The 25,362-nt window shown below is 40.7% G+C and overlaps 2 protein-coding genes across 2 annotated transcripts; both read left to right on the forward strand.

The window, feature by feature from the left end:
• Positions 1–10,600: 10,600 nt before the first annotated feature.
• On the forward strand, positions 10,601–19,312 carry LOC122872336 (transcription factor Sp6-like). Its single transcript, XM_044188447.1, has 2 exons — positions 10,601–10,847; positions 15,474–19,312. The coding sequence occupies exon 2, from the start codon at positions 15,596–15,598 to the stop codon at positions 16,520–16,522; it is 927 nt and encodes a 308-aa protein (XP_044044382.1). The 5' UTR covers positions 10,601–10,847; positions 15,474–15,595; the 3' UTR covers positions 16,523–19,312.
• A 1,025-nt stretch (positions 19,313–20,337) lies between these two features.
• Positions 20,338–24,953, forward strand: cwc25 (CWC25 spliceosome associated protein homolog). The gene is made up of 9 exons (XM_044189592.1): positions 20,338–20,496; positions 20,987–21,159; positions 21,273–21,509; positions 21,598–21,667; positions 21,950–22,101; positions 22,310–22,382; positions 22,527–22,735; positions 23,364–23,531; positions 24,390–24,953. Exons 1-9 carry the CDS (start codon positions 20,479–20,481, stop codon positions 24,499–24,501), a joined length of 1,212 nt encoding a protein of 403 aa, XP_044045527.1. The 5' UTR covers positions 20,338–20,478; the 3' UTR covers positions 24,502–24,953.
• The last annotated feature ends 409 nt before the right edge of the window (positions 24,954–25,362 follow it).

Genomic DNA, 25,362 nt, shown 5'->3' on the forward strand with positions numbered 1-25,362 from the left:
ACTCTAGAGGCCGCTTCATCACGTTTTCTCCACTGGAAGGGCACTCTAGAGGGCGCTTCATCACGTTTTCTCCACTGGAAGGGAACTCTAGAGGGCGCTTCATCACGTTTTCTCCACTGGAAGGGAACTCTAGAGGGCGCTTCATCACGTTTTCTCCACTGGAAGGGAACTCTAGAGGGCGCTTCATCACGTTTTCTGCCCTAGAAGGGCACTGTAGAGGGCGCTTCATCACGTTTTCTCCCCTGGAAGGGCACTGTAGAGGGCGCTTCATCACGTTTTCTCCCCTGGAAGGGCACTCTAGAGGGCGCTTCATCACGTTTTCTCCCCTAGAAGGGCACTCTAGAGGGCGCTTCATCACGTTTTCTCCCCTAGAAGGGCACTCTAGAGGCCGCTTCATCACGTTTTCTCCACTGGAAGGGCACTCTAGAGGGCGCTTCATCACGTTTTCTCCACTGGAAGGGAACTCTAGAGGGCGCTTCATCACGTTTTCTCCACTGGAAGGGAACTCTAGAGGGCGCTTCATCACGTTTTCTCCACTGGAAGGGAACTCTAGAGGGCGCTTCATCACGTTTTCTGCCCTAGAAGGGCACTGTAGAGGGCGCTTCATCACGTTTTCTCCCCTGGAAGGGCACTGTAGAGGGCGCTTCATCACGTTTTCTCCCTGGAAGGGCACTGTAGAGGGCGCTTCATCACGTTTTCTCCACTGGAAGGGAACTCTAGAGGGCGCTTCATCACGTTTTCTCCACTGGAAGGGCACTCTAGAGGGCGCTTCATCACGTTTTCTCCACTGGAAGGGAACTCTAGAGGGCGCTTCATCACGTTTTCCCTGGAAGGGCACTCTAGAGGGCGCTTCATCACGTTTTCTCCACTGGAAGGGCACTCTCTGAGGGCGCTTCATCACGTTTCTCTACTGGAAGGGCACTCTAGGGGCGCTTCATCACATTTTCTCCACTGGAAGGGCACTCTAGAGGGCGCTTCATCACGTTTTCTCCACTGGAAGGGCACTCTAGGGGGCGCTTCATCACGTTTTCTCCACTGGAAGGGCACTCTAGGGGCCGCTTCATCACGTTTTCTCCACTGGAAGGGCACTCTAGGGGGCGCTTCATCATCATCTTTTCTTGCACATTGGGCCACCGTAGAGGGCAATTTATCATATTTGATCTACCAGAGGGGCATCCAAGAAGGCACTTTTGCTGCATTTTTTTCGAACATGGGGCTCCAGGGGGGACATCGACCCCCCCCTCCCCCAATGTTGGATCCAGTGTTTTAGGAGCTTGACCCATACTAGAGACTGAAAGTCTGAATATCTCGGCCTCTGCTGCTTTGATTTTGACCATTCTTTTTAAAATTTCTCTTTTCGGAGACCCCTAACAGAAAGTATAATACTAAATATCTGGATTGGCTCTTGAACTTATTCTCTTTTCCATTAAGTAACAGGTCAGGGGTAAGTGTTTAGGTGTATACATGGATCCCTGTATATTTGATGATATGTTGGCATGTGTATGTACGTATCTACAGTGGTGTGAAAAAGTGTTTGCCCCCTTCCTGATATTTTTTTGCATGTTTGTCACACTTAAATGTTTCAGATCATCAAACAAATTTAAATGTTAGTCAAAGATAACACAAGTAAACACAAAATGCAGTTTTTAAATGAAGGTTGTTATTATTAAGGGAAAACACAATCCAAACCTACATGGCCCTGTGTGAAAAAGTGATTGCCCTCTAAACCTAATAACTGGTTGGGCCACCCTTAGCAGCAACAACTGCAATCAAGTATTTGCGATAACTTGCAATGAGTCTTTTACAGTGCTGTGTAGGAATTTTAGCCCACTCATCTTTGCAGAATTGTTGTAATTCAGCCACATTGGAGGGTTTTTGAGCATGAACTGCCTTTTTAAGGTCATGCCACAGCATCGCAATAGGATTAGGCCACTCCAAAGTTTTCATTTTGTTCTTCTTAAATTAGTTTGATGATCTGAAACATTTATATGTGACAAACATGCAAAAAAATAAGAAATCAGGAAGGGGGCAAACACTTTTGCACACTACTGTATTTGAGAGTATTTAAGGTACATACATTTTTTGTATTTTTTTTACCTTATTTTTCATCTACGTTACTCAATAGCATTTTATACATTCTTTCTATACTCACTTAATTCAGTTATATCTTTGTTTGTACCTTATAATTAGTATTAGTAATCCTTTATTTTAAAGTAGCAAAGCAGCAAAAGTAGCAGTAAACAATTCATTGGAGTCTTCCTGATTAATTAAAAAGCAAACTAAAAAGACAAAGTGTCAGTGTCTGGAGTAGGATAAGCACCAACCAAACTTAAACTTAAACTTGAACTGGTTCCTATATACTATATTATTGGATTCTTATTATTACTGATGCATTAACAAGTAAGCAGCATTCAGGAGTTCAATTTACATGTACATATGACTACTTTTTATACTGTGGTGTAGTTTAATCTATTACAATGCATCATATTTTATAAGCTGAAAAATGTAACTATAGCAAATAAATGAGGCCGGTGGTAATAAGAGTGTAGAGTTAAAACTACAATACTTTCCTATGAAATGTAGTGTAGAGTAGAAGTATAAAGTGGCATTAAATAGAAATACTCAAGTAAAGTACCTCAAAATTGTAAAGTACAGTACCTAAGTAAATGTACTTACATACCACCTCTGATCACCACTGATCATGGGTCTGATTTTGGTACAGTTGTTTGACACCTAACACAAACTGAAAGAAACCATAAAGCTGGAATGCACTTCATCACTGTCCAAAGAAAACCGTGTACTGTATCTACACATTTCACTTCATCAGTTTGTTGACTGAACCAAGAACAATTCTGCAAAATGACCAGATATTTACTGCTTAAAATTGACACATTCAATACAATCAAACTTTACTACATTTGAGCAATTAATGAAACTTTCACCCAACTATTTGGCAGGTCTACTAGTTTGCAGCCAGGAAACTTTTCTGAGGTCTCACAGTTTTTGGCTCTGTGAAAACCATGCCAGTACTCTGGATCACGTCAGCTAATCAGTGTAATTAAAGCTGGGCGAATTCCTGTGTATCAGTGGGTTTATCGAGTGGGTGTTTCCCATCGCTGGTGTTTCATTGAATAATGTTGCTCACACTTCCTGTCTATGGGCTCAGAATTTCCAGACACCCACACTTCCAATCACTTTCCACCTGTTCTTTGCAGTGATCAAACCTAAACTCCACTTCATCCAACATTGATTTTAAAGGATAGAATCCCCCAAAAATAAGAAAACATATTTTCTAGCTTACCTCTAGCAATGGAGATACTTTTGGTTTAATTTATCCAGGTTTTGCGATATCTGTCTCTGAGATTTCTGTCACCACCCCAATATAGTGAAGGCAAATGGGATTTTATTTGTGGTACTACAGTAACAGCTTTGAAAAAAACATTTTTTTTTAATCATGTCTTTCCATAAGCAGTGCCCCTGTTACTCTGGATGATAACAGTTTTCACAAAGACTATTTCTTCAGTAGAAAGAAGTTCCAGTCTGTGGACACAGTTTCTGGAAAGACGCATTTGATTCTTTTAATTGCCATTTTTCAGTCTTTCCTGGTCCCAGACCTCTGGTAATTTGGGTCAACAAACTGTTTAAACTGACAGCTCTCTGTTCACAACAGTTCCATTGACTAAACAGCAAATTGACAACATGGAGTCAAACTAATAACTTCACCTGTGCAAACAATAGATTGTCATGGATCTGGTTGCTGTAAGTTCTAACTCTAATAACGTAAACCTGCCCAACTGCATTGCAGTGACTGACAACATTCTTAGTCATTCCCAACATCCAAACCAGACTGTTGTCGTGTCAATAACTACTGCTCATCAATATGCATGTCAGTAGGCCCCATTCTTAAAACTGACTCATGTTGCGTCTGTCAAGTTTTGGTGATGCAATCAGTTTTATGGCACTAGACTAATAACAGTTCACACGCACACCTGAGCGCATAGGGAAAAAGCAGCGGCAACCTAGCTGCTCCGAATGTTCTACTAATGGTTGTGTTTTGAGAATGAGCACCTGGACCGTATCAGTGTTCAGTTATGGCCAGATTTGTAGGTGTTGAGTTCTTTTTTGAAGCAGCTTGGTGGTGAATGGTGTTCACTCGTGACTCACTGGGAATGCTGAAGGCAACAGGACTGAATTCTTGAGAGATTTCTGCGAAGACAACCTGTTACCTGAACGGCACTCGGCTACTTCCACACCCTCTCCGGCCTTTCATCTCCTGGAGCGCGCTGACATGCATCACACATCCTGTCTGCCCTTACACACAAACAGTAAAAACACCATGAAAAGTAAACACCGCCACCTGAGCCAAAGGCAGACACACCCAAGCGAGACCTCACACACATAAACAGTGCGCACGCACGCACACACACACACACTGTCACACAAGCACAGAGTGAAACTAATCAGATGAAAAACAGACATTGTAAATACATCAAATCACGTTAACAACAAACAGTTGTGTTGAATGATGAAGTGATGAAAAATTATTAGAACACAGATTCAATCATACTTTTAACATCAGTTCCAGTGTGGCGAAATGGCTATACCATTAGCAAAAAACGTCAGAAAACGAATCTAGATAGTGTATAAAATGATGTCTGCGTCTGTCCTTCCTCGAGTGGCTGCAAATATGATGGTGTAAATCACACGAGTTCAAAGATTTCATCAACTTATCACACTGTGTCTCGGGACTGTGATATATTTTCAGTTGCGTGGACAAGAGATCCGTCATTCAGCTCTTTGGCGAACTCACATATCCACACACATACACACACACACACACACACACACACAGTGCTAAGCTGAAGACCTTTCCTAGAGCCACACAGGCATTGTGGCCCTGTTTGTAAGCCCTGCCATGTAAAGCGGAGGGCCGGCGGGAGGAAGATGAGGGGTGTTAAGGGACGGAAACAGCTGGTGAGAAGCCCAGAGGATATTAATCTGAGGGGGAGACAGGATGGCAGGAGAGGCCGTCTAATAAAGCATGGTATTACTGCTGCAAATGTGTGTGTGTGTCTGTCTGTCTTCCTGGAGGATTACTGGTGAGCAAGGAAATAAATGTTAGGTGTCTGTGTCCATCTGGCTACTACCAACTTTATGCTCTAAATTTGAAAAGAGTTCCCACATCCTTTAACAAATCTGAGGACATTTTTGGGTTGAGCGCTCTGTTTATAGCTGTTAGGAAATCTGTCATCATCGCCAGTTCATCCGATAAATCCAGCAAGGCACATTTCAAGTTTTACAACCCTTGACACACACAAAAAAAAGGGTTTTTGAAAATTAGATAAAATAAAGCAAACCAAATTTTCTCGGAGCAATTAAAGTTCCGGTTAAAAGGCAGAAGTGGGAGATGGGAGGGAAAGCGGGGCGGCATCAGTCTCACAGACAGTAATGACGGCGCCACTGCTGTTTAACAATCAAAGATGGGAGGCGGGAGCTCACAAGGAAGTCTCTCCTCGAAAAATACAGGTGTTTGGTACAATCAAAGCGCAGCTTGCAGAAATGACTGGGTTTGAAGTTGAAAGGGGAGGCAGGAGGAGAGGGGGGTCATTGTGGTGAGTGAGTGCCTGTATGAGAAAAAAAAAAGTGACTCAGAAGACAACTGTGGGCTGGTCTCTCCTCCGGGATTTTGAATAATTAACAAGGATAAGGAAGTTGACTACTAGGTGCTTACTGTTTACTTTGTGTGGATTTTTTTCTGCCTCTGGAGGGGAAGTGAGGCTTTAGCCGGCCTAGCTCTCTGGAGGCTGGCGTGTTGGCAGGAGGATTTGTCTGGGACACCGGTGTGGTTCCCGTGGGACTAGAGGCAAGTCAAACCAGCCAGAGGCCAGTGAATCAGAATCAGAACCAACTTTATATGGTGGGAATCTTGTATACTAAACACATGTCTTTTAAGGAAAACCCCAAGTTGTACACACAGAAATACAATCACTTACAAACTGTGAGCTCGAGAATTCAGCCTGTTGTATGGTAAACAATTTTGACCTTCCGGGGAACCGAAACAAAAGCGTGTTCCTGACTAATTACTGTAATTAAAAATACAATAGATACTAACGAGCAATGATGCAGTATGTTTAGGGTGTGTAGGGCATAGGCAAACTATCCCTTTAATGGCTAGTCATTTATAGCCATTAAAGGAATAGTTTTACATTTACATTTGCTTATTTGCTTTCTTGCCGAAAGATTGATACCGCTCTCATGTCTGTATGTTAACTATGAAGCTACCACCAATAGCCAATAGTTATCTTAGCTTTACAAAAAGACTGGAAACGGGGGAAACAGCTAGCCTGGCTCTGTCCAACAGTATCAAAATCCACCTAGCACATCCAAAGCTCACTAATTAACACATTATGCCTTGTTTATTTAATCTGTACAAAAACCAAAGCTTAATAAATTGTGCTGAACTGTTTCTTGGCTGGTCGCAGTGACTTCCTACTAACCCCAGTAAAATCACAAATTGTCATTTATACATTTTTTGCTTTGGTCAGAATCAGGCTAGCTGTTTCCACCTGTTCCAGTCGCCATGCTAAGCTAAGCTAACTGGTTGCTGTCTGTAGCTTCATATTTAGCGTACGGACATGAGAGTGGTATCAGTCTTATCTAACTCTCAGCAGAAAAAGGAATGAGTGCAATTCCCAAAATGTTGAACAGTTTCTTTTGGAAACAGCAGTTTGACAAAAAAAAAGATAGTTCAGTTGTCATTAAATCATTTTTTCAGATGGGTCGAGCTTTTAACCATTCTGGTCCTATAATGCTGTCTCAATTGCACGCACACATACAAATTCACACTTGAAAAGTTACAAAATAAATGTGAATGAATGAAATACTGTATATGCATTTTTTTAATCTGGTGTTGATAGACACTATTGGACGGTGCCCGCCAAGGGCAAACGCACTGCAACTTAAGAAAACACGTGCAAATAGACAAAACACAAGTAAATAAAGACAACATCTTCATTAATTTGACACACATGCGCAACATTTATAAAACACGCTGCAAATACAGAAATGTGCTGCAGAAACACACAACAAATCCACAAAACGACAACGGAAGTGTCTCCAGAGGACACTAAAGAGTGCTGAACACGGCTTGTTGTCAAGTTTGTTGCCACGGTTTGTGACTCATGAAGTTATTGAAGTCGGGTCCGTGTATCATCCGTTCATGTTTATGTCGTGGGTTTCTGACTTCTGCTACTGCTCTACTCTGCGCTCAAAGTGAGCGCTGCATGCGCCTCGCAAGATCTTGCAGAGTGAAAAAGTGGAATTTTATCAGTAATTGTAATGATTTGTGAGGAGATTTAGTGATTGTGACAGATATTAACCTTTACTATCCTACCACCAGTGTTGACAGACGACCTGTAGCCTGCATGATAATCATATAGGCATTATTAGACCAGGAATACACACATTAGACAGTCCGTCTGTCATTACTGATTACCTGGTTAGCTTTGATTAACAGTTGCTTTCCAAGATTATTTTCAGTAATTCTTTACAAACTTTTTCTTTGAATCTGTGTGCTCCCACGAGGTGAGTGTACACTGCAGATCAGACTGCACATGTGCAAAGTTGTGTATTTGGTTGTGTTATGTGTATTTGTATGTGGTTGTGTCGTGTGTATTTGCAGCGTGTTTTCTAAATGTTGCGCATGTGTTGTCAAATGAATGAAGGTGTTTTCTTAATGTGCATGTGTTCTCTTAAGCTGCAGTGCGTTTGCCCCTGTCGGCCACCGCAGTATTGTCCCACAGTCAGTTAAAATGAAGGAGTTGCTTGCAGCAAGAAGAAGTGAAGCAACGACTCTAGCAGAAGCAGCTTACAAAACCCAAAAATAAAGTAATAAATGAATCCTTTGCAAAATATTTCCACCAGCATTTATGAAGTTTTCAAAAACTGAAAATGGCAGCGTGTTCCAAAATTGCAATTTGATTGACATCCTCAAGCATACGCCCTGTATCATTTCCTCATAGTACAAAACTGCATAGAGCATTTACACCTTTATACTGAGTGCCTGAGCAGTACACTGTTGACATTAGTACAATGTGTGTGCTTTCTAGTATGATTAGTGAGAAGTAACCTGTATCGGTGGATGGGTGTGGTCTGAAGACAACAACAGCGTTAGCACATAAAGGTCAAAGTTGCTGCAGTCACATAAATGGATGTTACTTCCCCGCAATGACATTCATTTTACTGGACTGATGACAAGAGTAAATGTCAGTACTTCGGGAAAAGCCTCCTTGCAAGAGTGTTTAAAGAACCACAAACATTTTCATATACACACAGCATAAACTCTTATACAAAAAATATGTAAGCAGTGACAGACATAAAAACTGTCAAACAAGCTATCTAAACACATTTAAATCATTAGGAGAATTTGTAAGCCCCTACGTGAAATTGCACTGTAATTAAATGTTATTAAGCAGTCTCTTTCTGATTGTGCTGCATTGTATTCATGAGGAAATATGCTTGACTATTTAAAGTCGTCGGTAAACAACATTTAGACGTGGTGTGTGGTCTTCAATTCAGTGGCCTGATCTCCTCTACTTTATACTGAAAGATATGAGAAACTGAGACATTATACTAATTTCAATTTTGACTAAGTTTTACACGTGTCGGCAACAAATTTGTCAAAGTATGTTTAAATTTTCTACACGTGAATGTCCTTGCAGTTATTTCAGAGGGCTCAAATCTAAGCAGAGGTCTGGTGCCGTTGCTGGTCAAGTAATGTGCTCATGGAAACGACATTTCCTGCTTAGCGTGATCAGTCTTTATGGCTTGAAGGTGTGTATAAATCTGTCAAGGCGCGTGCTGAATCGAGACTTTGTTCGTATCTGCTGATCGCCCTGTGGTTCCATTATATGACCGTCATGCAATCAGTTCAAACTCAGCATTTGTAAAGTGCTGCTTCAGAGAAAGAGGAGCAGAGGGGGTAGGAAGTCACTTCCCGCCGGCCTGTCTGTGGTCTGTGTTTGTCAGTTGATTTGAAGCTGCTCCACCAACATGCTGTGACAGGAAAGGAATTAACTCAGCGAGGAGACAAAATAAAAAAAGGCCTCAAAGGAGGATGATGTTAAAAACTATTAAATGTGTGATGCACATTCAAAGCCACTACAGTCCATTAAACTCTGACATGTTACAAGAGTTGCAAGCTGGGAGAAATTTAGCATTTGGCATGTGCTATAAGCCTTTTGTAGCAGTTCAGTCATATCAAGCACAGTTCATACTAATGTGAGAGACACATACTGTTTCTGTAAATGGCTCAGATCGTCTCATAAGCAGAACTGGTGTCTGTTTTTTTGCAAAGTAAGATCTCCAGATTTGTTTATTGTGCCTGTGTTTTGGCCCAGGCCAAACCACCTCTCAGGAGTGTCAGCAATCAAGGGATTTCCAGGTCTCAACTATCTGATTCACAGGATGCAGTCACTACACTGACCAGGTTCCTGCACCGAGGCTGTACGGTGTGTAAAAGTTGATCATGATTTGGTACATCACCATAACTATGACAAAGGGTGACAAAGACAAAGTTTGTCTTCTATTTATGTCAGGTATTAAACAGTGTGTAGTTTTGAAAGAAAGGTGCTGTAGAAATGCAGTAAAATGGTTATGAGTGTTTCATTAATTTCATAGACCAAATATCATCTCCTCATGTAAAGGAATAAGAAAAAACAAATGTTATAATTTGACCAAAAAAATTGTGACTTAACTGGGAAAAGCTAGCAAGTTGACTTCATCAACCTGCTGTTTCAGGTCCATAACTTAAATGCTGAAAAGTTGGAATAATTACTTTCTTTTAACTTTATCTTTATATTTATCAAGATGTACATCCTGATAAAATTAAAGACTGCCCTTGAGAGGTCAAATTTCAGTTTGATACAGAGCTGAGGTACTTCAGCACGTTGTGATCTCAGAGAGGGTGCTACTGTTTAAAGACCCCACTGTTTAAGATTTTAGTCCTTGGATCTTATTGTTGTCGTATTGTTGACAGTGGTGGACGAAGAATCAGTTCATTTACTAACACTATAAAAACATTCCATTATAAGTACAATTCTGCATTAAAACTTTACTTCAGTAAAAGTACAGAAGCATTATCAAAAGTAACACTCATAATGCAGAATGGCCCCTGTCAGTGTAAAGTACCTCCAAACTGTGCTAACTATAGTAAAGTTACTCTCCACCAGCTGATGTTGATATCAGACTTTATATAGAAATATTAGACTTAATACAGAATCACACATCTGCCTGCACTGTAGTTGGAGGGATAAAAGTGCGGAATGAAACTTGGAATAAATGATTTATAATCTCATTTAGCCTTTTTTTTTTTTTTTTTTTTTAAACAAACATATAATAGTAGGCTAAAATTGGAAGCCCCGCAGGTCGCCAGACCATAAACAATTGGGGTTTTGGCAGCTCTGACAGACAGACCCATTGATCCCCGTGTTTCTCCAAAGCGAGCCGTTTCCTCACCTCCTGCCGAGGAGGGCGCATCTTCAAAGGGGGAGACTACACACCAGCAGAGGGCGGAGCCTGGAGGAACTCAAGACGCACAGCCTATCATAAAGTTTGTCACTCCTGAGAATGCTGCTTACCTGTGAGCCAAAGCGCCGACATCGCCTCACCTGGACCGTCTGCGATGGAGACAATCAGATGAAATATGATGAGGATATTATTTTTCGGTGCACTTTTTTCGACGAAGGAAAGAAGCAGCAGAGCTGAGCTGAGACAAAGTTTCTCCAATCAAGGTGCATTTATTCCAAACAGAAAATAACAACAGCAGCAGCAGCTCCAAGGACAGACAGGTAACTCCTAGGAATTTTAGAGCGTTACCGTATCTGTTTATATTATCTGGATCTTCATTAACATTACCAGAAATGACTATGTTAATAATTTATTAAACTGTAGGCACGTCCTACAGGCTTCAAGTCCTCTACAGGGAGCTATAAGTCCATGTACGAGAAAGAAAAGTTATTCCATATTGAAAGCAGACAAAAGAAAAAACACACAAAGATAAAGTCTCAATAAGCAGAACATTTAGAACAACACACAGCACTAAAACTCTTCTGACTTAGAGACAGAAATTAAAAATATAGAAATCTCCCAGAGACCATAAGAGCTGAATTGTAATTTATTTTTTACAAGTTAGGTTTAAATTCTTGTCCTGTTACTGTTACTGTACTATATATTGGAGAATGTAGCCTAGTTAAAGCATTCATATGATTAAGAAAGTTCAACATTGGCCGCCTGGATAAAACATGAATATATATATGAAATGTAAGAATGTAAAGTACAGGTTTTCAGGTATAAGAACATCAAAGTGTGGATTATGTTTAACTGACAGTTTTCTGCAGCAGAAATTCAACATGCTGACCTGAAGGTGTGGAGGGTCAGTTTCTATGCGATGTAAGAGCAAGCTCTTACGAAATTATGGAGAGTCACACCTGTATAATTCTTATGAAAAAGGAATCAAATGAATGCTGTGGGGAAAATGTGGTGCCACCCATCGCTGCTGTTTATTTTAAATTCTGGTCTAATATCATTATTGCTGCTCCTTTTTCCTGCTAAAAATCCTTTAGGTTATTTAAAGTAGGCTGCTATAATATTTTCATGTTCCCTGCTGGAACATTCCACAGGGACCCTGTGAAACTGATTCAAACTGCAGAATAATGACAGATTTCCTGGAACAATACAAATATGTAGTCTACAGTAAAGAGAGGAAGAATATTTTGAATTAAGATTCAGAAATTATTAAAAGGTGTACATGATGGGATTTGATAATATGTATTAATATAAGAATGTTTGCACAGGAGTTTTTATTAATTATGATTGTATAGGAAGGGTTTTATTAAAAAATGCCATAGCTTAACTGTGGTAATTTATCAATATTTCAAATGCAAGTCTGTATAAGATATATATGCAGTGGTGGAAGACGTATTCAAATCATTTACTTCAGTAAAAGTAGCAATACCACACAGAAAAATATGTCATTCATTCCACTTAAGTAAAAGCATAGACGTAGTAGCAACAAAATGTCCTTAAAGTATCAAAAATAACAAAATACCAATATGCAGAATACTCGAGGTGAAGCTAATTTTAACTACTTCATGTACTGCTGCGTAGTTTAATCCAAAACAATAAACTGATCATATGTTTTGTATGTCAAATTTGAATCTGAAAAGTAACTATAATTGTTAAATAAAAGGTACTATATTATATATACTATATAAAGTAGCATTAAAATGAAAATACTCGAGTAAAATACAAGTACCACAAAATTGTACTTAGGTACAGCACCTGAGTAAATGTTCTTAGTAACTTTCCACCGCTGTATATACGTATCTTGACAATGACGATAGTAAGTCAAATTTTTATTTCTATGGAAACCAGGAGAACACGTGTCACATTTTGTACATCTCATTTTAAATAAAATCCTGTGTGGTTCATATTTAATCTCTGTGTCCAATAAAAATAAATACTGAAACAACATAAACAAGCACATGAAATTATAATCAAAGAAATTCCTATTGCACGACAGTATCTGTCAGCTTTGGGAGGAACAAAACTGTTTTTGAGACTTTTATTAGAAAATCAGGAGTATCGAGCTTGATATAAAATCCGCTCGCACTTAATGTACAGTGGCTGATAAGTGGAGCTCTGAAAACTTTGTAAATCAAATGTGAAACAATTTGCTGGTGGCACTGTGTCCACTCAGAAGAGATGGGAGGGTACAAAAATGTTAAAATCTACTGTCACGAGAACTGTTGTATATATTGTCGTAAAAGATGCAGCAGAGAATGTATTTTACGCAATTGTGTATAAATCAGTGTCACACAGACGCTCCTAAATCACTGAGGATGTGAAGCTGTCATCCATATCTAAACTATCTCTGGACTTAATCATACAGTTAAAGCGCGGAGGAACCGATTAGCAGAGATTAGCCTTCCATCTCGAGCTCTGTATGTCACTAACTTAATCCTTCACTCAGATGAGCAAATTACATTTTAGTTTACAATCCGCTCATAGCATTTTATATATTACATTTCATTCCTCCTTATTATTGCACTCACCAGATTTTTCACAGGTTTGGCGTCGGACTTTGGTCATTACAGCAGTTCTTTGTTTGTTTTAGCAAGTTTAAAGTTTTTTGTGGTGATGTCAGGCATTTTCCCCACACATGGGCACTAAGCAAACGTCACAACTGTTTTTACTGATTTTAACAGAAAAGTGTTTGAAGCTCGTTGCGCTACACTCTTCAGAGAACTGCACCCATCTTTTCCTCCAAGCAGGTTAAAACAAACTACTTGTAGATGCCATTTGACCCAAACTGGTTTGTTTGGAGTGTCCACAGACAGTCTTTGTTACTGTTTAAACTGTGTTATTCTACGTCTGGGATGAGATAGGATGGGAGATTTGTGGTGGATAGAATTAAGATTAAACTGGGCCTGTAAATGAATCTGGAAAATGGGCTTCAAAATGTATTAATGCAATAATTGTAAACTAGCAGATTAGCAAGTTAGCAGTCTGAAAAAGGAGCATCTTATGTTGGAAAAGCCTAATCTTTAGGTTTTCAAATCAGAAACACTGGGTGACAAATAACAACAAAACTGTGACAGCAAAAAAAGTGTTGAAACTGTAGTGTTTTCATTTTAAAAATCACTAAGAGAGAAGTTGGTTCGCTCTCTGTGCCTCTTCCCGATGGCAGACTTGTAAACCAGGGGCTGTGCTGGGTCTTGGTCGGGCAGGTTTTATGACCAGAGCTCTATCATTGCTCTGTACCATCATCCTCCTCCCAGGCTGCCGTCCCCCTGGGGGCCCCTCTTTGCCAGCTGTTTCCCTTAGGAGCTTGTAGCGCTCCCAGCACTTTGGCGAACGGAGGAGGATGCTGCTGTCTTCGTTTGTTTACGGTTATGTCAGTAAGAGCGGCGTTGGGGGGGACCATTCAGCCGTGGGTCTGAGTCGCATTCCCAAAAAATTACAGAGTAGCACTGGCTCCAGGCCGACATGAAATAAATCAGCTTGACCTTTAACACCAGACCTTTCATTAGGGAATTCCAAACTAATTGCTTTACAATTTCATTGCGACTAGAAAGGATCTCCGACTGAACCTTTGAGAAGGACGTGTAATCCTCTTGGTTTGGCCATGTTGACTCAACAAATTGAGAGATCTACTGAGGGGATCCTTCACTGTCAGTCAGAGCGACACCACCTGTGTGCTGAACCACGTGCACTCTCTGCCTGCCTCTAATGGATCTACATATCAGACAGGATGTAGGTCTTCCACTGGAGCCTGACCTCTTATTTCTGGGTGACCTTGTGCAGTTTGCTATGTCAGATATGGTATCACAACAAGTGATCTCAAGACTAAGATACCAACCTCTAAAGCTTCAGAATACTTTACTGTTTCCTGCTGTAAAGATAATTGTAGATGTTCCAGGATGGGGGTGTGGTGGAAGTCAACAAGATTGTTTGGGGCTAGGACATGTTTGTAGGCTGGTAGCTTCTTGTCATAAATTTCCACAACTTTAACAAGCTTTGTGTCACCTTTGGAAATCAGAGCCCCTCCTCCTGCTACCTGACACTGTTGAGGTGTGCACAAGTGTACATACATGGAGTGTGTTAGGGACAGGATGCTGTTTCAGAGCGTGTGCCCATAATTATATACATAGAGTAACTGTTCTCATGTTATTGTTGGACTCTCAATCTCAGGCTCCTGAATGCCGTCAGTCTGCAACTGTTGATGCTTTCTGCCGCCAGTGTGTAAGGGGCGGGGCGCTTTACAGGCCTCCTTTTGTAACTTGCCTGGAGGGCTGTTGTTGTAAATCATGTGTGATTTATAAAAAAAAACAGGTTCTCCTGTCTCCCAGGTTTCATCTCCACAAACCTCAGCGATGTACAAATAGACTTTGGCCTCCAGCCATACCTCCCTGGAACTTCTTCCTTTACCAAACTGCTCTCCTGTCAACACTCCTCTTCACTGTCGTCCCTCCCCCGCCGCTGCCTCTGCACAGGGCAGATGATGTTGTTTTCTTTGCGCTTGTCTTTGACTGTCCTCAATGGGAAGTACCTGGCAGCGGATGCATGTGGCAGGCTTCTGCCTGGACACGTCTGTCTCCCCCTCTCTTCTGTCTCCACGGCCACGCAGCGTGAGAACTGCAGTATCCATGGCGCTGAAGGAGGTGTGCTCAGGGTTGGTTATTTAAATGTTGTAGACAGGAGGATTTAGGCCTGAGTGTCTGCACTTTTGAAGTTCAGAAACGTTAGATCAGCAGAAGCTGAGCAATTTCAAAGCCAGGAAAAAATGACCTCAAGACTTCAAAGGCATTGCATGTGGTTCGGTGAAGTCATTGAGAAAATGAAACTGAGTGAGAAAGGCTGATTTGATACCAGATTTGAAGAGATAACAGTTTCTCTGTTCTTTCTTTCTGCAGGTTTTTTCAATGCATCCCCATCCCACCATGTGGTAATCTTCTCAGCGTTACCCAAAAGATAGTGAACAACACTTTGAGCGGCTGACCTCATCAACAGTCTTCCACCTGCACCAGCTGCTCACATGGCCCATCCTTACGAGCCTTGGTTACGGACAGCATCACCTAGTGGCAGCTCAGAAGACATGAATATCCCCTCCTGGTGGGACCTCCACAGGGACGTCCCACCAGGGAGCTGGATAGACCTGCAGACGGGGCAGGGTGTCGGCTTGCCTTCAGTGAGTCCAGGGAGCTCCATGGGGTTGCAGCCCTCTTTAGGGCCCTACGGCTCTGACCCGCAGCTGTGCACCCTGTCTCCAGCTCAGCACGCTCCAGCCTCGCACTCATCTCACCTCTTCCCCCAGGATGGCTTCAAGATGGAGCCGCTGGCCCCTGAAATGCTGCAACAAGAACCGTTCTCCCTGGAGGAACCACAGGAGAACGCTGTCTCAGCCCGCCCCAAGCCCCAGCGCCGCTCCTCTTCCAGAGGCGCGGGCCAGGCTGTGTGTCGCTGCCCTAACTGCGTCCATGCTGAACAGCTGGGCCAGAGCACTGAAGACAGCAGGAGGAAGCACATGCACAACTGCCACATCCCTGGCTGCGGCAAAGCCTACGCCAAGACCTCCCATCTCAAGGCTCACCTAAGATGGCACAGCGGGGACCGGCCGTTTGTCTGCAACTGGCTCTTCTGCGGCAAGAGATTCACACGCTCTGATGAACTGCAGCGCCACCTGCAGACGCACACCGGTGCCAAGAAGTTCAGCTGCGCATTATGCCCGAGAGTGTTTATGCGCAATGACCACCTGGCCAAGCACATGCGCACACACGAGTCCCCGCCAGGACATGGGGAGGAGAGGGTAAATGGTGACGGGAGGATGGAGAAGGGCTTTGATGCACCTACACTTCCTCAGTCATCCTCAAATGTGTCTGCGTCTGACACCACAGAGCCTCCGCTGAAGCTGAAATGTGAGACAGACCCCTCAGTCTCCAGTGTGACAGGGCAGTCCGGCTAATTTCATCACTTTCAGAAGAATTTAGCAGTTTAAGGTTCCCCTCTCTGTCATAGAGGTGTCATAGTTTTACGATAGGATAGAGAATAGAAAAAAAGGTTTGGACAAACTTTTACTGATGAAAGTTGGATGGAACAGAAAGCGTTTGTCTGTGGTCCTGTAAATGTATCAACTGGGCTAACTCAGTGATAATCTAAATGTTATAGCACACAGAAGAAAACAGGAACTTTACTGATTCAGTGGATAAAACTTTCCTCTGATTACTTAAAGTGAAAGGTAGCTAAGCTGAAGCTGCAGCTTGTTGCTGGACTTCCATTGCTGCTAGAGCCTCAACTACCAGTAGACCAAGAGACTGGGATGAGATCAACTGAAGCTGGCTTATTAACTTGTTTACAATGAAATGAATCAAATGTGTTACTGGAAGAGTTGGAGAAAGGTTTGTCTCCAACACAGTTTAATTTACCAATTTCAAAGGCAGCATGCTTTTGAACAGAGAAAGGAGAGAGGGATATTTTGTTTTTGTTTCAGACTGTCACCGTATGTGTGTAGCCTACTGTGCAAGTTGTGATAAGCCACTGGAATATAATACAACATTTTCTCCATTTAAAAAGGTCAGTAGCCATTTGAATGGTTGACAGTTCATGCCACAAAACTGTGTGTGTGTGTGTGTGTGTGTGTGTGTGTGTGTGTGTGTGTGTGTGTGTGTGTGTGTGTGTGTGTATGTTGGTATGTAAGTAATTAAAATGGTACTTAAACTAAATGAAAGTACAACAGACAATAATGCTGTGATGCTGATGTAATAATACAATAAAGTATAATATAATATAATATAACATAATATAATATAATATAAAAAATGGGAATTCCATGCACTACAAAGGCTAATATTTGCCAAAGATGGTGTTTCTGTCGCCAAAGTAGTTTTGATGGTAAAACACTTAATGAGAAAGATCATACAGTAGGATAACGTGGCCACTGGTTCAGATTACCAGATGGAACACAACGACGCAAAGAACCATTAAGTGATAATGATGTGAAAAAGGTAAACTCACAAATCACAATGAATTGAAACTGAAAATTGAAAAGTGGTCAGACCCGCTGAGGACAGTGACGCCCTCCAGTCCTGACATGGCAGGTAAGAGGATGAAGCTGAGCGTCATGGCCACCAAAGCTGGACGTGGAGAGAAAATGCTGCCGGGTCAAATGAAACCAGGTTTCTGTTGCTAAATGCTGATGACAGTGATCATATTTGGAATAAACACGACTCCACAGATCCACCCAGTCAACACTACAGACTGCTGGTACTGGATGAAACCAGTTTACTCCAGTGGCCTCTCCAGATTTAAAGCTGCACTAATCAATATTTTTACATTAACAACAGATCACATTAGTCGCTCGTAGTGATGAACTGAGTGTATTTGAGTTTTGGTTTTCTGGCCTGCAACTTTCCTGTTTTGGTTCAGTCTCACCGCTCTCATCAACCTCATTATCAGCAGCAGGCAGCTGTTTTTAGCAAAAACTGATAAACCCACTGTAGGCTGATTTCCCAGCACCAAATGTCAGAAAAGACAAAATTAGATAAGATAAATGAATAGATAAGATAAATAGATACATTTGGTGAACACAGTGGAGCATTTAGCAGCTAAAGAGTCAGATATTTTGCCTAAGGAATTGGTGAAGACCAAACCAAGCTAAAAGGAGAGTGAATATTATATCCGTCAGGTGGCCAGAAACACAACTCCGAATGAATGGCAATTTTGCACTGTGTCTGCTGGACGTGTAATTAGGCAACTGTTTGCAAAGTTCGCCATAACGTCTTTATACAGTGCTAATATGTCAAAATGCCATATTTACAGCTTGTTCTGCTGCCTCAAATGGCCCCAAAAAAATGTATTGATACTGCTTTTCGTATCATAAAGGAGCAACAGAAAATCTCAAAAGAACTAACCTTAAATTCACGCCTCAAAAGGTTTAAGCGGTTGTGGGAGCAGAAGGTTGTCCCACCGATACCTTCCAGGTGTACCTCATTAAGTGGGCTCATACAGTTCTTCCAAATATCATCAGCTCGATAACCATTTGCATGTCTGATCAAGCTATAGTCCCAATCATCAACAAAGAATGTGCGACGGGCTTCTCTCTCAACACATTTTTATTAACATCTGTTGGTGTGTCTGCAGTTTCTATATGTTCACTGATGCTGACAAATCATGTAGCAAAATGCCTTTTTTGAAACATGACAACCAGTTGACTCTGAATTAGCATGCAGAGAACAGACTGTGTTAGCAGTCAAGTAGATGTAATAAAATGCAGTTGAATAATACAAGCAGCGGAAATTGTTTAGGTTACTTGTTTTGAATAGATAATCGATATTATGTGATCAATAGTTCTGTAGCAAGCAGTGTGAGCAGCTTTACAGTTTGAAACACTATTAGGATGTATGTAAACCATCACAGACATTAGGCTGAAATTTAGGGAGCTTGCATTATTGGAGGCTCACGATTGCTGTATTTATGTATAGAAGATAAGAAATGGAATACAGTGCTTAAACATTAGTCAATTATTGTGTATTGACTATTATTGTTATTTTGTGTTGATGTTATTATAGATAGTTTTCTTTCATGTTGGTCAGTAGAACAAGATGAACAACTTTTTTTAATTGGTTGCTGTAGTGAATGTTTTAGTTGACTGTAATAAACTAAGTTCGAAAACATTTAATAAGTTAAGTATAATGGTGTAATAACTTGTATTTAATCTATTATTGTCCTTTATTAAATAAAACAACTATATTCTGTGTCCATGTTGAACCTTTATTTACCAATGACAGATGTGCTAATTAGTAATTATTCTATGCAGTTTAATTTTCACTCAAATACGACAGCAGAAAAAATTATTATTAGTAGTAGTACTACTGCTAGTTGTAGTAGTAGCAGCAGAAGTTAGTTGGATGTTTTTAGAGCCTGTAAATGTTTGTATCACACATCAGATATTCCACCGTGGAGGATTTCAGTACGTAATCGACTTTTCTGCACAATTAAATGTGATTCTTACGTTTGCAGTTATGATTCGGCTTAGTTGTTCTTTTAATGCAGTTGTTAAACCACTGGTTCCCATGCATGGGACTGCCCAAGGGGTCGCAAGATAAATCTGAGGGGTCATAAGATAATTAAAGAAAAATTATTATATATATATATTTAAAAATTCCCCCTCTCCCCCCCTTAAAAATTCCCCCTCTCACCCTGTGGGGTGGTATGTGTCATCCTCTAGTTCGGGTCCGCTACCAGAGGCCTGGGAGTTTGAGGGTTCTGCACAGCATCTTAGCTGTTCCTAGGACTGCACTCTTCTGGACAGAGACTTCAGATGTTGTACACACCACTTTGTGGTTAAATCATTAATAACTTATGTCCACATTAAAGCCATAATATGTTACGAATTGCTTCGTTTTAAGAGGTCAGAAGCCAAAAATGTTGGGAAACACTGATTAGGCTTGTTGCGTTCACGGTCAGGATGCTGACTTTAGGTGCTAAATCGAAATCAAATGGATGATGCCCCATGCAGAAAGCATCTGTCTCAACAAACTGATGGTAAACATGATGTGTTTAATTATGTGATACAGTTTGTGCAACTAATAACAACCACAAACGCACGTACATTGACGCAACGTTAATTTTTATTAACTGCGACCAAATCCACTTGAAAGTCATGTTGAGTCATATCATTTATTGTTTATTCACAACAGCACTGTAATGTCAGGACCTTACGATGGGCACGTGAATGCACCATGAGCTAGAACCGGAAAGTGAATTTTACAAAACAGGAAATACATAAAGTACATCACACATAAGCCTCAGTGGCTCCATTTTCTAGCTAGCATTGAGCGTTTGTTGTTCCACCTTTTTTAGTTTTAAGGACAAATTTGTCTATTTCCATTTTTGTTGGACTCAAACGACGAATTTTTCAAGATGGGGGGCGGCGATCTGGTAAGTATGAGCTATCTCATCCACAATAGGCGATTTCTCTGATGTTTAGCGTCTATTAGCTCCATTCAGAAAATGTGTGTTTAAAAGATGTTCGCTTGCTTAATGGTGTCTATACAGCTGTTACAGCATAAGATAATACCTACTGGGAATTGTTACGAGCCACAGTTCAATTTCGACAATATATATTTTATTCTTATATTTTATTAGCTGACACAACTTGCGTTAGCTTAACGTAAACTGACTGAGCATTAAGTTAGATGTGAGTCAACTGTAAAAGCTGTAAAAGTTCAGAATAAATCCATTCCATGCCGAATATACCTGAAGATGTAATGGATTCCTAGTAGATAATTATTAATTGTATGTTTGCCGTCAGATTTTTATACTCAATCTGTCTACGTGAATACTTTTGGTTGGCAGGGTAATACTGCTAAACCCTTTCAAGTCAAATTTGTACACTAAAGCTATGTCTTCAACCTTGTTCTTCTGCCAGAACTTGAAAAAGAGCTGGCATCCCCAGACTATGAAAAACATTGAGCGTGTTTGGAAAGCTGAGCAGAAACATGAGGCTGAACGCAAGAAGATTGAGGAGCTCCAGAAAGAACTGAAAGAGGAACGAACCCGAGAAGAAATGACAAGATATGCAGAGGAACGTGGTGCCATCAAGTTAGTGCTCTGATATTATCTTGAAAGTTGTTTGGTTTTTTTTGGGGGGGTGGGGGGGGTTAAGACAAAAAAGTAGTGTCTAAGTCATGTTGTATCTCTTTTTATGATGACAGAAAGAAGGATGATCGCCTGGACTGGATGTACCAGGGCCCTGCTGGTCAGGTGTCCAGAGATGAGTATCTGCTGGGACGTCCTATTGATAAGCAGATCACCGACCAATACGAGGAGCCCGAGAGTGGTCCATCTACTGAGACTGGCCTCCTGCCCGGGTCCATCTTCAACCCCGCCACTCCTGCCTCCAGCCTCGACCTTGCTGCCAAGATCAGGGAAGACCCCCTGTTTGAAATCAGGTTCAAGTCCCTACTCTCTTGTAAATTGTTCTGAAAATATGCTAACAGTTGCAGATCGTTTAATTTATGTTTGGTTTGTTTCCTGAAGGAAACGTGAGGAAGAAAAGAAGAGAGAAGTCTTGACTAATCCAGTGAAGATGAAGAAAATTAAAGAAATGGTAAAATTACTGTGTAACTGTTTTGATGTATTCGTTTGTAATGGATTCATTTTGACAACCTCTAACGATGTTGTTTTGACTTTTGACTAGATTTTAAATAAACTCACTCATGTCTGACATTTACATGTATCGCCCTTCTTAGTGTCTTTCGGTGACGTTTCCACTAACTTTATGAACACAAGACAACTGCAGTTGTGTCAGAAAAGTGGTAAAAGTGGAATCAGGAGGGGAGATCGTCAAGTATTTATATTTATGGTAAAACATCGGTTTGTTCTCTCACAGCTGCGCCTGAATCTCGACAAGAAAGAAAAGAAAAAGAAGAGGAAGAAGGATAAAAAGGAGAAGAAAGGAGACAAAGAGAGAAGAAAGGAGAAAAAGCATAAGAAAAGGAGTTCAAGTTCAAGCTCAGACGAGGAAGACGAGAAAAAACACAGGTATGAAAGGACATTGTTTAAGAAATAATTGGAACACACTATATATAAGTGATTTTTGTGTGCGCAACCAGCAAAGCGCATGAAGTATAATGCAATAATACCATGTTTTCTATAATGGGATTCACACTATTACTGCACACAGAGGATATTCAATCAGTTAGTTCAATTAAGTAAACTGTTTTAATTGTCATCTTTGATCTATTTTTAGGTCACATTCACGAGATGAATCTTCAGCAGACACCAAATCTCGTTCCCATCATCTTCCAGGCTATGGCCTACTGGTCAGTAAGCAGCAAAGCAGTATTTCATTATGCTGCTGCTATTTTGATCACACATAAATGTGATCTATTCTACAGTTTCAGTTATTAATCTCTCACTGGACCAGAACCCTCCATCAGTTCTAACCGTTAAGTCTTCCCTCTCAGCTCCCTGCTGGCAGACATCACCAGTCCTCAGCTTCCTCCAATCACTCGGGGCACCGTGAGAGGAGCCGCTCCCGATCGCCTCACAGGAACAACAGGGAAAGCCACTCCTACTCTTCTTCTTCCTCACACAGAGGCGACAGGAAGGTTGAGCCCAGAGCTTCCAGCCCACAGAGAGAGCGTTACCACAGACAGAGGCATCCCGTGTCCAAGTAAGAGTTGACAGGGCTCAGAAAGTGTACACACTGCACTTGTAAATGCTGGCTATAGTCCAAATACTGGCATTCTAATTTTGACACTATTTTGATTAAGATTAATTACTTGCATACTTATAGAAGTATAAGATTCTTTTTTCAATTTTGTGCTGATAATGACTATAGTCACCCATTCCTCATTAGATTACAATGTTGCTCCAGTATTCAATCTTAAACCCTCTCTGTCATGTTGCTGCCATGGTAATATCCTTGTCTCTATCTTTTTTTACATATTGTGCACAAAAACTGCTTTGAGTAATTCTTTTCACAGCTGTTTGTGCAAGTCGATTCAAAATGTCAGAATATTTGCCATCAAACAGTTGGGTTGTGTTTCAAAATACTGGTACAGAACCATAGTTTTGATAAAGCTGTATACATGTCAAAAACAGGATACAGCAAAAATGTAATGACGTAATTTTATTATGCTTACTCATACTATGATAGTTAGGTTAAGGTTATCAGGATTATTATTATTTTTTAAATAGTAATCAGTTTTTCAGAGCATTGTCTTAATCACCACCCACACTAAATGGATTCCAGTAATTTCTCCGTGTTTTTTTTTTTTTTTTCTTTCTGTCTGATGTAGGAAGCTCTCTGCAGAAGAGCTGGAGCGCAAGAGGCGGGAGATGATGGACCAGGCCAAGCAGAGGGAGGAGGACAGGGAGAACAACGTGAAGAGATACAAGAGGCAAGACGAGCAGGAAAAGCAGCGGGAACAAAATGCCAAGCATGACCGCCATGCTGGCTTCATTCAGTAAGTTTCTGAGCAACATGGACACACATATTATCAGAGGGTGTGACGTTTATGGAAACATGTCTCCTAGGGCTGGGCGATATCTCGAATATATTCGATATATTTGAATATTAATTAATGTGCGATATAGAAGATGACCATATCGTCATATTCGAGTTTTCAGTGTTTCCGCTGGTCGCCACGTTACTTTAGTCAGCCATAAAAAGTGTAGATAAGCTCAGGTTGCAGTATAATAGTTAGTGAAAGGCTGTGTGTTGTGTTTGCTGCCGCAGAAAAGAAATTAAAGGTCTCTGTTTTATGTAACGTTACTACGGCTTGTTCTTGTACTCTTCACAGAAGTTGGTCCAGACTGTGAACAGCTAGCTAACTAGCTAGTTAGCAGCTAACTTTATTATGAGCTGTGGCAGAAAAAAAATCACAAGACTACTTAGCCTAGTCATTGCGCAGTAAAATGGTCCCTGTCAGTGTTTTACTATTATAAATGGATTAATATTACTGCTCCATTAATGTGTGCGTTGCATTTTACTGCTGTAGATGTTTAAGGTTGAGCTAATTTTAATTACTTTATATACTGTTGGGTAGTTTAATCTACAGCAATGCATCTTATTCAACAATATCATATGTTTGCTCTATTTGAGAATTTACGGTATGTTATTTTAGAGAAAATGTGTATATCAAGATATATATCATATATTAAAATATTGAGATATTATTTATAAGCCATATCGCCCAGCCCTAATGTCTCCTGTTCTGTTTTTACAAATGCACAAATAATGTCCTCCTGATGTCTCTTCGTTTTTAACTTTTCTTACATGCTTAATTCTTAGCTCCAGTAACACGCACCTTTCCCTCTTGCAGTAACATGAAGCTGGAGAGTGCTGCCAGCTCTTCCTTAGAGGACAGAGTGAAGAGGAACATCCACTCCATTCAGAGGACGCCAGCCGCCCTGGACAACTTCATGAAGAGATGAAGACACAACACATTTATCATACAGATAAACTGAACTGAACTGATTGAAAAGGTTTGGACAGAGCATGTCATCCACTCCTTCATCTGTCTCTTTAGTGTATTGAGGCAGGTATGTATGTATTAATGCAGTGAGGATGGATGGTGTGGCGGTAGTCTGTCATGAGTTCAGACAGGAAACCACGTGGCTCCATGTCTACCCATGGCTTTTATTTTGAAAAGCAGTTTCCACGATGGTAACATAATTTATATTGCAGACAAATGCAAAAGGCCTAGCATGGCTGATCTGTTCTAATTACTTTATTGAAAGCCAATACCCCTTTTAAGGTTCATGGGATCTGAACTTTGTACAGTATGTATAGTAGGACCTGCTTTTATCTCGTTTTTGTAATATATATCTGTTACTCAGTGTACACCTGCGAATAGCAACTGAAATAAAAACATATTTCTCCATTATTTGTTTTTTATTTTTTAAAACAAACCTGAGTTGTCACTGGGTATATTCTGTCATTCAGATACTGCTACATAAAACACACTTTCAAGCATAAACTTGACCAAATATTCACATCAACACCCCCTTTATCAATGGAACAGTTACAGGTCACACACAATAAATGGTCTCTGTTTTGTTGTCTGTGCCAAAACTGATGACAGAGCTCACCTTTTTATTTTGAGCACAAGAGCTATTTTACCAGGATGTACAGTGGGCATTTAATTTAGTGTTGTCAAAATTCTCAGAAGTTGGATTTATATTACTCAAAACCTCATTCAGCTGTGTGGTGCTAATGAATTTAGGCAATTTATTTGTCAATTGACATTTACTCGTCAGAATTTTCATTGTTTAAGTTGTTCATCAAGTTTGGTG

Source organism: Siniperca chuatsi, linkage group LG3, assembly GCF_020085105.1.
Source record: "Siniperca chuatsi isolate FFG_IHB_CAS linkage group LG3, ASM2008510v1, whole genome shotgun sequence".
NCBI classification, from domain to species: domain Eukaryota; kingdom Metazoa; phylum Chordata; class Actinopteri; order Centrarchiformes; family Sinipercidae; genus Siniperca; species Siniperca chuatsi.

Coding starts and splice junctions, on each gene's coding strand:
- cwc25 (XM_044189592.1), top strand. Junction 22,736..23,363: donor CAGAGGCATCCCGTGTCCAA/GTAAGAGTTGAC, acceptor TGTCTGATGTAG/GAAGCTCTCTGCAGAAGAGC. Junction 23,532..24,389: donor CGCCATGCTGGCTTCATTCA/GTAAGTTTCTGA, acceptor TCCCTCTTGCAG/TAACATGAAGCTGGAGAGTG.
- LOC122872336 (XM_044188447.1), top strand. CDS start 15,596: ATGGCCCATCCTTACGAGCCTTGGTTACGGACAGCATCACCTAGTGGC.